Source organism: Neopelma chrysocephalum, unplaced genomic scaffold (genome assembly GCF_003984885.1).
Source record: "Neopelma chrysocephalum unplaced genomic scaffold, ASM398488v2 Primary Assembly neopelma1_25, whole genome shotgun sequence".
Taxonomy (NCBI): Eukaryota; Metazoa; Chordata; class Aves; order Passeriformes; family Pipridae; genus Neopelma; species Neopelma chrysocephalum.
This window is the reverse complement of record NW_020897694.1, coordinates 38,488,776-38,501,839: the sequence shown is the minus strand read 5'-3', so window position 1 is coordinate 38,501,839 and position 13,064 is coordinate 38,488,776. Positions and strand designations below refer to the sequence as shown.

Genomic DNA, 13,064 nt, shown 5'->3' with positions numbered 1-13,064 from the left:
TTCTTTATTCATATGTGACTGGAAATAAAACAGTTCAATATTACTGAGATCCCCTTAGTAAACACCTTACATGCTTTTTATTACTTGAGAAGCTGTTTAGTTGACAGAGCTCTCATTTGAATTCAGATTACCACTGTTAAGTACAACAGAAGGTTTGGAATATACCCTAAGGCAACCCTAGCACATACTCATGTGTGATTAATTTAGTTGCTTAGCAGATGTCAGTTGTACTACTAAAAGTCAAATAATCACCCATTCACTGTAAGCCCAGGTGACTACCTCAAGCCGGAGACAGTTGTTCATTGTTTTAAGGTTCATATGGTGTAGACATTTTAAAAGAAAAACCATGGGGGAAAAAAGATGCTTAACAAACAGGAAAGTGAAGCCCCAGGTCTCTCAATAGTATAAATTAAGAGTGAATGTTCATTATTTTTAATTTTATATCTTAAAATAATAAAGGAAGAAAGAATTAAGACCAAAAACGGGACAGTGGTCAAGCTACAACGAAAACTGTATGAAATACAAAAGTTGGAGAGTCAATGGACTAAGCATCATCATCTTAAAAATAACCTGAGAAATAGAGTAATACATCTTATACATATTTCTCTGAAGGAAACATTGGCTACTTAAGACCTTATCTTTTTATTTCCTATCCTTTACCTGTCCAGAGGGATATTGATTTATTGCATAAGGATTCCTGAGCTTTTTAAGTTGAAGGTCTTTATAATTAAGCAGCTGGAGAGTTCATCTAACAACTCCATTACTAGTGAAGTGAAATTCAAATGAAACATGTGCCAAATAAGAAGAAACATAAAACTCTCTTTGTGGTGTGATAGATGGGCGTCATTTCTCCTGGGAAGGTTTGGACAAGCACTCCTTCAGCAAAGGAGGCTCCCTGTAACACAAGTGTCAGATGCAAACTGGAAAGTGCCTGAACAGTAGCTTTTCATTTCCAGCAGTAGCAGATGTTTTGAAGAGCCATATGTTAGTACTTAATTTTAAAAAGCCTCTGAAGCCTCTACTCTACATGCTTCACAAGGACAGGTCTCATTCTGCTGGAATTCAGTTGGAGTGCAGTGTGTTTTCCCCAGACTTGCCCAGGTGCAGCCACCTGGCCCCCACAAACTGCTCTGATTCTCTGCTGTATTCAAGGCAGTGGCCTTGACCACAGATCCCTCCCTTCCTCCCTCTCCAGCTTTACCTTCCCACCTTATTCCCCTGCCATGCCTTTAAAACAACAACAAAAAAAGGATTAATATTTAGCCAGCTGATTCCCCAGTGTTTAATCTGACTGAGTTACACTGAGTATTGAGTGGTGTAGGATTATATTCTATCAGGGCTAGTAATTAAATGCACTCAGAGTATTGGAAATCAATTTTTATTGACTCCAATTAATAAAATGCTGCCTGAAATATAAGTCTGTGTTTAAAATATTATTGGCCCTATTTCTGCCATTTTTCATTTGTTGCAGTGGCTCTCAATTTACCATCAGGCTCACTGAAATAAGTAGAGCTAGCTGTATAGTAAGATACTTGCAAATTGAAATATGACCCCAGTTTTAACCTACTACAGAAAACACAAGCCTATTTCCACTGATTCACCACGAGACAAAGTAGTGTGCAAAGCAGCAACAATTTAATAAAGGGGAGAATTCCATAAAATATCTTGACTGTTTATTTTAATAAAGAAAAAAAGACAAGTATAGACCTATAAACCTCACAAAAAAACTTGTAATAATACAGATTTGGATTGACTGCATGAACATAAGAGAACACATAATTAGAACATCAAAATTAGCGTGTTTTCAACACTTCTTTACCATACTGATGAGGCTCACTGAGCTGAATACCAGTATTTGCACCTTTACCCTTCTTAAACCCCAAGAGAAATGAACTATTACGTGAATGTGAGAGCTGCACATTTATTATAACATCACATATGCATACTAAGCAAGGTGTGAAGATGGAGAAGGTGGAAAAAGGTAGAAACACAGAAACACTCAGCATTTTTAGCCAGCTGCACTGCAACAGAAGTGTTTCATTGGCAAAGAGGCAACTTACAGATCAGCTAAGGTCAAAATTATTCCTAGTATGACATTTTTTGCACTGGGAAACTGATTCACAAAAATGAAAACATCCTGTGCGAACACGCAAATTTGAGACATTTCAGGTAGTTCCCACGTTTCCCTGGGCTTCTCTTTTGTTCCTTGACAATATATCTGATAGAGATTGAAAATGCCAGGTCTTTTGGTGCCTAGTTACCTCAAAGAGCTATTTTATTCAGGATGTTGGATGGCACAGGAATTATAGGTCACCAGCTCCAAGGATTTGCAGGCCCTTTTGCTCCACGCTGCTTTGCCTAAGCAACTGCTGTGCAAGGGTACTAGGACCCTGAATGGTTTCAGGGTCAAGAGGAGATTATTTTATTTTTAACATCTAAATGTTCCAGTGGAGGATTACATAAAAATAAAATACTGATGATTGCTGATCAGTGAAAAATAGTAAGGTTAAGATTTGTGTGCGTGTGTGACCCCCTTATTCAAGACAAGAAATCTCTCCATCAAAAAACTCAAACTGGAAAAAGACCAGAAAGTCTATTTCCCAACCTAGTCTACTTAAAATAGAATCCAAAATTGTCTGAAGTGAAGGAAGAAAGCAAAAACTTAGACATTCATGTGCCCACATAGTACTTTCTCGTAGAACAAGCTGCCTTTAAAGAAGAAAAGAAAACTCCAATTTTTTTAGCATGCACATAAACACATACAATTTAAAGCTAATTCTCCTTGGAAAAGAAAAAGACATGGAATGGGTGCATATCTTTAAAAACATGAATAGCTATGTCCATACTACTACATAAAACAACTCCACAAAGTGAGATAAAGATCTTGACCCTGATCATCCACCCTGCTTAACTGTCAGCGTGCTTGGATCTCGTGTGCAGATTTGCCCCAGTGCTCCCTAAGCAGATGCCCAAAAGCATCAGTGACAACTCTCAGTAGGTGGCATGGACAAGGCTGCACCAGGTTTGGTTCCATCCTTTCTTCATAGTCCTCCAACTTGTGCCACAGGCTTGCACTCACCCACACCTCTGCTGTACAGATCAGGGTGCAGTGTATCAACTTTTGGCTCCACACTGGAAGAGCTCACAACTCTACTGAGTTCAAAGTCAACCCTCATCTCATTTTAGACACTTTAATTTGGGCAAATAAAGAAAATATGAACTACCATGTTTGAGGGCCATAGGGTCATGTAACATCCAGAGAATGCTCAAGGCCAAACACTGTGTAGTATGGACATCAGCACATTGTACTGTTTGCTTCAAGGCCAAGGAACATTCCTGACTGTGAAGGAACATGTCAACATTGCATATGCAGTTATCTTCATGCATGCTCTTGCATGCAGACTCCACACAAATACAAAAAAATATTTGTTCTGCTTCTAGATTTTGTATGCTTTGAAAGAGTGACCTGCCCACTTCACATAAATGTTAAGTTTGAACATAACCTTGCATCACTTCCAAAATGTTGTATTTAATCTGATAGATTCATATTACACCTAGGTTTGCCTCCACAGAGAATAAATGTAGGTTTCATTAAGGAAGCATACATGACATTTCAGTCTAATGTCTAGCAGGGTATAATATTCACCATTAAAAATTACTGTTAATAATAAATATAATAATATATTTGATACCTATAATAAATGATAAAAATCTAAGAATTATAAAAATATTACAATATGAGTAATCATGACCAAATTAATTTCTATTACAAGCAGGTCAGACCACCTTATCCTTAGTCCAGGTAAGCTCAAAACATTGAAAATTGAAAAACATCAAAAAACATTGGAGATGTAAGACAGATAAACTGGGTTTTTTCACCTTTTGTTTTTGGATGAAACAGCTTTAGTGTCAAGTAACCAGAGAATCCAAATTTTAACTTATTTTATTTGTGGTAAAAAAGTATGATCAATCTCATAAATTTACTTGCTTAATACATTTCTGTTATTAAGATAATATAAGCGTGACAACTCAGTTGCTTTCCTCTGGCCATAAACCTTCAATTTGCGTTTATGCAGAGCTTATCACGCAGGAGAGCAACTGCAATCATGTGCAAGATTCAACTGAGATAGCAAAAAAAAAATCTACCTAGTCAGTAGGATTACAAACTAATGAAATACTGGATTAGAAATTTTGAAAAATTTTTGTTCTAGATTTTACATATTTACCTTTTTTCTTTTATATGCTTTTGATTTTCATTCCATAAGCACATAATCATTTGCATCCATTTCATATCTCTGCAGCATATGGATTTGTCGTGCCATTGTTCTTCGCTACGTGATAACTTCTCAAGTAAAATTATTTCCCTCTGTTAGTGCCAAACTATGCTGCCTCAGGCACTGTATCTTGAGCTTTCAGAATTTCCAGCACTGGAAGTGGTGCTAAATCATGGAACCAATGAATAGCAATAGATATTACAAATGTTTGTGCCCAAACCTTGGAGTTTTAAGTCACACGGGACTAATGATAAGATGGAACAAGGATTGACAAAGTAAAAACAAACATCCTTGTTAACTCTTTGCACCACCAGAAAAAAGCAGAATTACATTTTGGCTCATGGGAGACCTTACAGCACCTCCCAGGAACTAAAGGTGACCTATAGGAAAGCTGGAGAGGGACTTTTTACAAGGGCAAGTAGTGATAGAACAAGGGGAATGACTTTAAACTGAAAGAAGGCAGGTTTAGATTGGATATTAGGAAGAAATTCTTTACTGTGAGGGTCATCTGGCCCTGGAACAGGTTGCCCAGAGAAGTTGTGGATGCCCCATCCCTGGAAGTGTTCAAGGCCTTCTTGGATGGAGCTTTGAGCAATCTGGTCTAGTGGAAGGTGTCCCTGTCCACGGCAGGGGGGTTGGAACTAGATGGTCTTTAATGTCTTTTACAAACCAAACCATTCTGTGATCCCACAATTGTGACTGAAGTCTTTGCTAAGTACATTATGCTTTACGTGCAGTGAACCAAGGTTGTCTGCTTTGGCTTCCCACCCTCTGCTTTAACCTCCCACACAGATAACATTGGCTGAGGACTGGCCTGTGGACTCTCACACAATGGTACAGTTAATGTGATATCAAATGTATGGTGGTACCAGCGAAGGAAGCCCTTGGGCATTGCACATTTGTTATTTTTTTGCTGCACAGCAGCGTCTCTTTGCAGATATACCCTCAGAAGTGTTTCTCTGGGGGACAATGCCACAGTGCTGCTACATGTAGGACAATTAATTTTGCTGCAAGCCTTCTGGCAGGGATTTTGCCTGAGGTCACAAGTTGGTCTCTGAAGTGGAGTTAAACTACAGGAGAGTAAGTGTGGCTCAGCTCTCCATGCTAAAATGTAAGTCCACAAAAACACATTCTTTGCCCTGCAAAACACGCTTCTGTATATTTAACCTTTCCAGTTTTATAACTGGTGAGCAAACTAAAAAATCTTATACTTTTTCCTGTCAGGAAAAGCCTTTACTAACTCATACCCTGAACTGAGATGTCATGAGTGCTGTATGCCATTTGCTGCAAACGGAAAGACTCATAAAACTACAGCCTATTTTTCATGGACATAAAGCACCCAGAGATTAATGCATAAGATCCTAAATTTCTATTAGATTGTTATTAAACACTATGATAGGCTTATTTCCTCCCTAGTTTATATAAAGAATGAAAAGTGGCACACTCAATGAATTCCTGTTTTCTGACCAGCCATTAACTTGATTTACAATGAATTTGTACAGTGCTTGATTTACACCAAAGTCGCATAACTGTTTCTCTGCAAATACAGACAATTAAGTAAAGATTTACACTTCTGAAAACACAGGGAAAACAAGATCATAATCTTTTCTCATGCCTGTTTCCCTTCCAGCATGATCAGATCTCAAAAAAATGAACACTAATCTGCTGACATGTGCTTCAACAGTTGGTTGACACTTTTTAACCAGAAATACTGAGAACAACCCTGAGTGAACATAACTGTCACTCGTGAGTTAGACATGTGTCTATGCAAGCACAGCAGCTGAAGTCTCTAGGCATTTTGAATGGTGTTTACAATGGATTGACTCACCACACCTTTACGCTCTTAAAAGCTGAGACGGTGAACTTACAAACCTTGAAGCTATACACAAAATAAAGAAAATGTTAGCTATCTCCTTTATTTCTCAGGATTTGACATTTTTCTCCAGTGTTACAGAAAATACTGAATTTTATTCCCTTGGGACAGATGCCTTTAATAAAAACTGGTATAAATGTAGTGCACAAAACTGAAATCTTCTTACAGTTGAACAGTGAACCCCAAAAGTCAATGGTATATTTGTAGTGTCTTCACGATAGCTACATAACACTCATTTAACCTCCTGTGCAAACCCTAATCGTTATGAAAGAGTACAAGAATATGTTGGCTCTTTAAAAATTAAGCACACTAGTAAATCCTCCTCCTAGCTAATGAAAGCAGCTTTTTATTCAAGCAGGCTTCCCATTAAAACAAAATGAAGGAAAAAAAGAAGTCAGCCAACAGGAATAATCAGCACTTGATTCACTCTAATACCTTTGAATAGAAATATAAGGATAGAACTGTCTGAAATATGAAATGCTGGCATCTGAAAATTGCTGTTTATAAAAGTATGAATGCCAAAAGTCAGTGTCAAAATGTTACAGATTTTGTTTGCAAAGTTATGCTATGTTTGTACTTTATATTATGACCTGGCATTAAATAACAATGGCATAATGGTATAATAATTTAACTATCATACCATTGTTTTGAAAATAATTTAAAATGGGTACCATTTAAAAAAAAATGAATTATTGGTACATTGTATCCTCTTCTCGAGGTCAAAGTGCTTCCTTGTTTTGTTATAAAACAATTTGCTTCTTTTAGTGAGACTCATGTCAGCAGCTTGCAAAAGTTTCTAGTTTTGAGAATAACCTCCTTGGATGTGATTTTCTTTCTCTGATTACAGAGAAAACATAGAGAAAAAATTAGGGGTAGATAGATTCTTAAAATGCCTGGAATCCTCAGTGTTAATTTCTCAATACCACGTGCTTTACAAAGCACTGGAAAATCTGTGTATGTTCACATAATTTTCAAACAATCGAAGCAAAAATTTATGGAAATCACTGAAAGAAGGAAGGAGGAGATCTGTCTATGAACAGAATGGTGTCAGAGTAAAGGTGGCAAAGGAAGCAATGGGACTTATGGGCTGTGAAAGATGAGAGTGGTTATAAAAATTATCAGCAAATTTTTAAACAAAAAGAGTTGATATGCTAAGATTCTTTATTTATGTAATATCATCTACAGATCGTAATCTGATCCTACACAAATTACATATTCAAGAGAATTATTAACTTACTGAGAAATAGTGAAATATGATTTCTTGTCTTTTTTTGTCCAAGTATTCCATGGGTTTTTTATTAATAATTTTCAAAATAGCTGTTCCGGATATCACCTCTCCTACAGAATTCTGATAAATTTGATCATATTAGAAGCCAAGAAGATTTGGAAATAATCAGATCTTCAAAGAACTGGTAACTAATACATATCAAAAGCAGCCTAACGTATTTCAGTGTTCTTCTCCTTTGAAACAACAAAAAGAAGTCAGATTTTCTACTGGAGAAATGATTTCGAAATTCAGAAAAAATACAGTATTATACAGGAATGTAAATTGCTCTCATAATTTAAAGCTCATTCTTATAGCAAATAGAATCAAACAATAAAAGGGTATAGCCTGAGTATTTGTTATCGCAGAATGTTCCTGTTATCACAGAATCGAAAAAATGGCCTGTTGCCAGCTTTATGTTCTAGCTGTGTAGTGACTTGTACATGAAGAATTTGGCAAAGGTCAAACTGACCAATAAGGAGATGTTGAATATTGACTGCTATGTGCCTGTTGAAGGCTGTACAGAAAATTTGAAAATAATTATTTTTATGATTTTTTTTTTAGATGATGGCTTTAGGTTATATTACTTTATAGCATTTGATAATCCAGCAGAACTCTTTCATAACATTTTACTAAGTTTATTCCAATTCTCTCAGCCTAACATGAGATTTCTATTTTAATTAAGTTCCCATATCTTCATGATGATGTGACAGAAAACATTTATTAATTAATTTGCAAACTGAATCTCTTTTTGCTTTGAATGAGATGTCATTATTATATATTTATGGCAAGGTTTAAAAATGAAAGGCAAAACTATTTTTCCTGTATACCACCAGAAGCTAAAGAGAAAAAGTACATATGAAGATCCAAAGGGAAGAAGTAAAATTTACAAATATATGGTAAAAAATAACAAGATATGGTTGTCTAATGAGTATAGCTCCTTGTTTAAGCTTAGATGCAGTTAGGGTAAACATACTTGAAATTCAGTTGAATCCCAAATGTACTTAATCACATTTGAAAGGAATGATCTACAGGAGCTGTACAACCAGGTCTAGGATCATCTTCACCTGAATCACATTTCTTAGGACTTATTTATTTAATTAAATAACTAGAAAGATTTTGAACTTTACTCCTAAAAGAAGGCCTATGACTACAAACCTGTTTTTATTTATGGTTTTAAGAAGCTAAGATTTAATGATGTATAATTGCTTTATCAGTTTTCTCAACATAAATCCTAACTTCTGTGCCATCAAAGATAAAGTTTTGGAAAATTGAGTTTCTCTATAAATAGCATATGAAGCATATCAAGGAATGATGGAACAATAATTACAGTTCAATCCTACTTTTTGTATTACATGAAAAAGATTTCAGTTTAAATCATGGAGCGTTCTGCCCTAATCTGCTGTCTTTCTCCAAACAGTCACTTCCAAATGAGATGGAAAACTGGAAACATTCACAGGAGCAATTCTTCTACCTTATTGTCCTTCCCTGACTACTTTATTGAACAATGATGCCACAATTGCTTTTACAGATACTTCTTAATTTTCCAAATCAAACAGACATAAAAGAGGATTAAGGAATCAGAAGTCATAAAAATTTACACCTCTTCTTTCCTTTTTCTCTAAGACTTCCTTTGTGGGCACGGAAGATTTCAAAACCAACACTGTTGTTTATATCCAAATCTTAAAAAAATAACATAGAGTCAAAATCTCATAGTTCAGAACTAAAAATTGGTTTCCTTGGGTTTATAATTGAGTCATAATTTCACTCTGGGGCACTACTTCTTAATTAAGAGACAGAATCACTTTTCCTCCACTAAATTTGGTACTTTGAAGTTGAAGTTTGGAAGAGGAGTAAGAAAGAGGACCAGACAGCTCTTTACTGCATAACCTTGACTGTTCCCATTCCCCTACAAGTTCACAAGACTCATAAAGGTCAGGGGATGGGATAAAAAAAAAAGGTGATTTGGTTCTCCTGTGAACTCGGGAAGTCAGAAATCATGTGGCACTTTTCAAAAGAAACAACAAAAGTTGCTGTAAGGGAAATAGTTGGGTAATTCCACTACCTGGACTCACATTTTGGTCACTAGTCAAAAATAGCAGTTTATGAGCAATTATGCATTAGTAGGTGAACCACAGGCTAGAGGACAAGACATACTGGTAAGGCCAACTTCTGCCTCATATGGGCTACTTAAAATTTTCCCTGAATATTTTTTCTTGCTTTTTTTTTTGGTCAAAGACGAAGTCAAAGTACAGGTGGAGTAATGACGTGAAAGGACATAATAAATTTTTTTCAGCACCACTTTTTCCTCACTATTCTCAAGTTTAAAAAAAAAAAATCCCTGACAAAAAAAAAGAAAAGAAAAAAAACCACCCAAAAACCCCACAAACACTTTAGGAATATCAATTCATGTAGCAAGTCCATCTACTCCAGAACCCCATGAGACACTGTGACCACTGGCCCTTTACCCACTTTAACACATGGTCTGTTGCACTGAGCAAAATCTGCACAGTCAGACGTGTATTGCACTATATGCTTAAGTCTTCGTGCTCTGCGTACAGTTCTTTCTATTGTTTTCCAGGTACTAGCTACATTCCATAAAGAGCTGCTGAACTTTGTTCAGGCACAGCTCTCAATGAAAGAAGACTGGCAATATGAGAGTCTCCATAAAACCAAGCTGAAAACTTCTTGAAACAATCTTCTGGGACTCTTCTTGTCCTTGGGCAGGATTTCTGCATGTAAGTGGGAGACAGTGCAGACTGAAGAGATCTCTTTTAAAAGTTTTACTGATTTTCATTAGACAGGTTGACATGACTTCTCTGGGCCCCTCAGTGGAGGATTTTAATCACATTGTGTCTTTTGCGCTACAGTGATCACAATGCTAATCTCTGTAATTCCACATTTGGGAGCCCACTTCTCGAAGTGTAAACAACTGACACTGGTTTCACAAAGAACATTTTTCCAGAGGGAATGCAATGGTAGAGTCACAGAGAAACATCGTAAGCCAAAAACTGGAAAAAAGTAATGGAATTGCATAAGGAAAAATAAAACATCCACAGTTTCCTTTCCTTGTGCTGTAGAATGTGCAAGAATAAAATACATGTGAATAATATTTTGTGAGGGAGAAAACTTTGCCCATTTGATCAAACTCAACTGTCCAGATAAAGCCAGCCGGGGGGAAAAAACCCCATACCTTTAAAGAAAATAATGTGAGTAATTCCTAAGGATCTTTGAGCTTGATAAATGACAAGAGCTCTGAGATAATAATGCAGTTGTATTGTAATACTGTTTAATGGCATTTGCTGTTAACATTATTCACACAAGGATGCTACTGACTTGTAATTCCTTGAAAAGATGATCTTTCATAAAACCTGTATTACTGAAATCCTTGAGCTTTTTACCACTACAAAGATTGCAGATGGCTTCGTGGGATCTATTAATGCCTCAAGTGACAGAATGCTACAGCACCTGACTAAATATAGAGAAGAAAAAGAGAAAAGCAGACCTATAATCACTGTTGCTCAAAAGAGGAAATGCAGGCACTGTGCCAATTCTTGCATTAACTATCACAAATCTATTAAGACATTTCTTCCACCTCAATTAATTTGCATTGTACTATTAATAATGGCGTAACTCCCGCGCTCTTGATTTCAGGGTGCAATACCATTAATGCTACAATGCTCTAACATAAAAACTTCTATAGATCTGGCAAAAGTATGAAACGCATACTTAGAAAAATTACCAAGAGGCTGAAGTTGGGATAATGCACTTATTATGTTTGCAATGTTCCCACATTACTCCTAATACATAACACAGAGGGACTTAAATCTACGAGGCCAGAAAATAGCTTGATAATTAAATTTTTTGCCCACTCCAGAAAGTTACAGCATTATAATGAATGCTGTAACCTCTCTTAACCTTTTTTTTTGTTATTCTACCTACTCTTTGTACTTTTATGTAAGAATTACTATATTTTCATTTGCATATTGCTCATCTTTTTCTCTAATTTGAAACATGACATACTTAAGCATTTCACATAAAACAAGCAACCTTAATTCCTTATGACTAATCAAAAGCAAACTACATTCAATTTAATTCTGTACAAGAACCTCTATTCAGAGATTTGCTGCCTTTTTTTTTTCCCATTTAACACTTTCAGTTAATTCATCTGAGCATTTTAGAGAATTGCTTTTTGGAGAACACCTATACATTCATTCCTCTCATAATTCGTCATTAAACCATTTCATTACTGTACCAAGAGCATTCACGTTTCATAATACCACACCCCTGGCAGGATCTTTTGGAACATTCATTTTGGAATATCTGCATTGCACCTTAAGCCACTGCGAGAACCACCATTGTAGGAGGAGGAGGAGTAGCAGTAATGGTGGTTGTAGTTACAAGGAAGCTTTGAAATGTGGCCTAGAATTACACTGAGAAGCTGATCCTTTATTTTGATTAACGGCTAACTCCGTAAACCACAGCAGAATTGCATTACTGTAGAGTTGAGATTCCACAGATTAGGAAGCAGAAATTATTAAACTGTCATAATCCAAAACCAGGAAGAAATATTTGTATGGATGTCTTACTTATAAACAGCTAAACATATGCGTTTGCTTCATTGCAAATGCAACCTTCACTCTGATATGCCGGTTTTCATAGAACACAGTACTACCAATCACAAAATCAGTATGTATATGGATCTTATCTGGTTGTTTTGACTGAAGCTTCAGGAGAATTAAAAGGATTTGAGACCTCACGCCCCTTCCTTGAGGCTTTCTGTGGTCTTTTCAATTTCATTTTGGTTTGCTGATTTGCTCTCTACCATCAGTACGTCCAAATTTGATAAAAGAGAAATGCAACAGATGCCTCAGAGCAGTTTGCATTATAGATAGCACACAATTGCTTACCTGTTTAACTGCATAAAGGAGGCGACCGTAGCAGTACATCATCACCATCACAGGGACGACCAAGCAGAATATGAAGAGACAGATGATATAGGATGTGGACTCAGCTGACTCTGAGGACCAGCGTACTGAACAGCTTGTACCTGCACCTTCTACCCCATAACTGCTCCAACCGATCAGAGGTGGCACAGTCCAGATCAGGGAATAAATCCATGAACCTCCAACTGCCAGCAATGCCTTCTGGTAGTCATCGCTGCGCTTGTTGCACAGGGTGAGAGTGCTGTAGCGCTCGTAGGACAGGACGGCCAGGGAGATCAGGGACACGATTCCTGCAATGAACCAAGCAATATAAATGGTTACTTTCATTATTTTGCATAGTATCCATTCCAAATCCCAAGAAATTAGATGGTCGTTTGGTTATTACATATTTGAAGCAACAGTGAAAACTATTTCCATTATTCTCTTTGCCTTAATTCTCACCAGACCTGGTTGCCCTGTCCATTGTGTCAAATTTTGTTTAACTCAGATTTATCTTATATTGGAAGATTTTTTATACTTGAGAGATATTCATCTTCCAGTCAGGTTTTCAGCTTTATCTATATAGTATTACCCAGGGTAAATAGATTTTCTACCTGAGCTAATAAAATGGTGAAAGATTCTCTTGATAAGAACTATTCCATTTTTTACATCCATGAGCATTTTCAAATATTGCATTGACTTTTATACATGCAAAAATAGCTGTATAT

General features: G+C 36.5%; 1 protein-coding gene across 1 annotated transcript in view; it reads right to left on the bottom strand.

Annotated features, from left to right (window-relative positions):
• LOC113963648 (pinopsin-like) overlaps nucleotides 1-13,064 on the bottom strand; it is a 62,136-nt gene that overhangs the window by 23,850 nt on the left and 25,222 nt on the right. Inside the window, exon 2 of the mRNA XM_027674989.1 lies at nucleotides 12,322-12,647. Within this exon, the coding sequence (XP_027530790.1) occupies nucleotides 12,322-12,647 (326 nt within the window). The remainder of the gene's footprint in view (nucleotides 1-12,321; nucleotides 12,648-13,064) is intronic.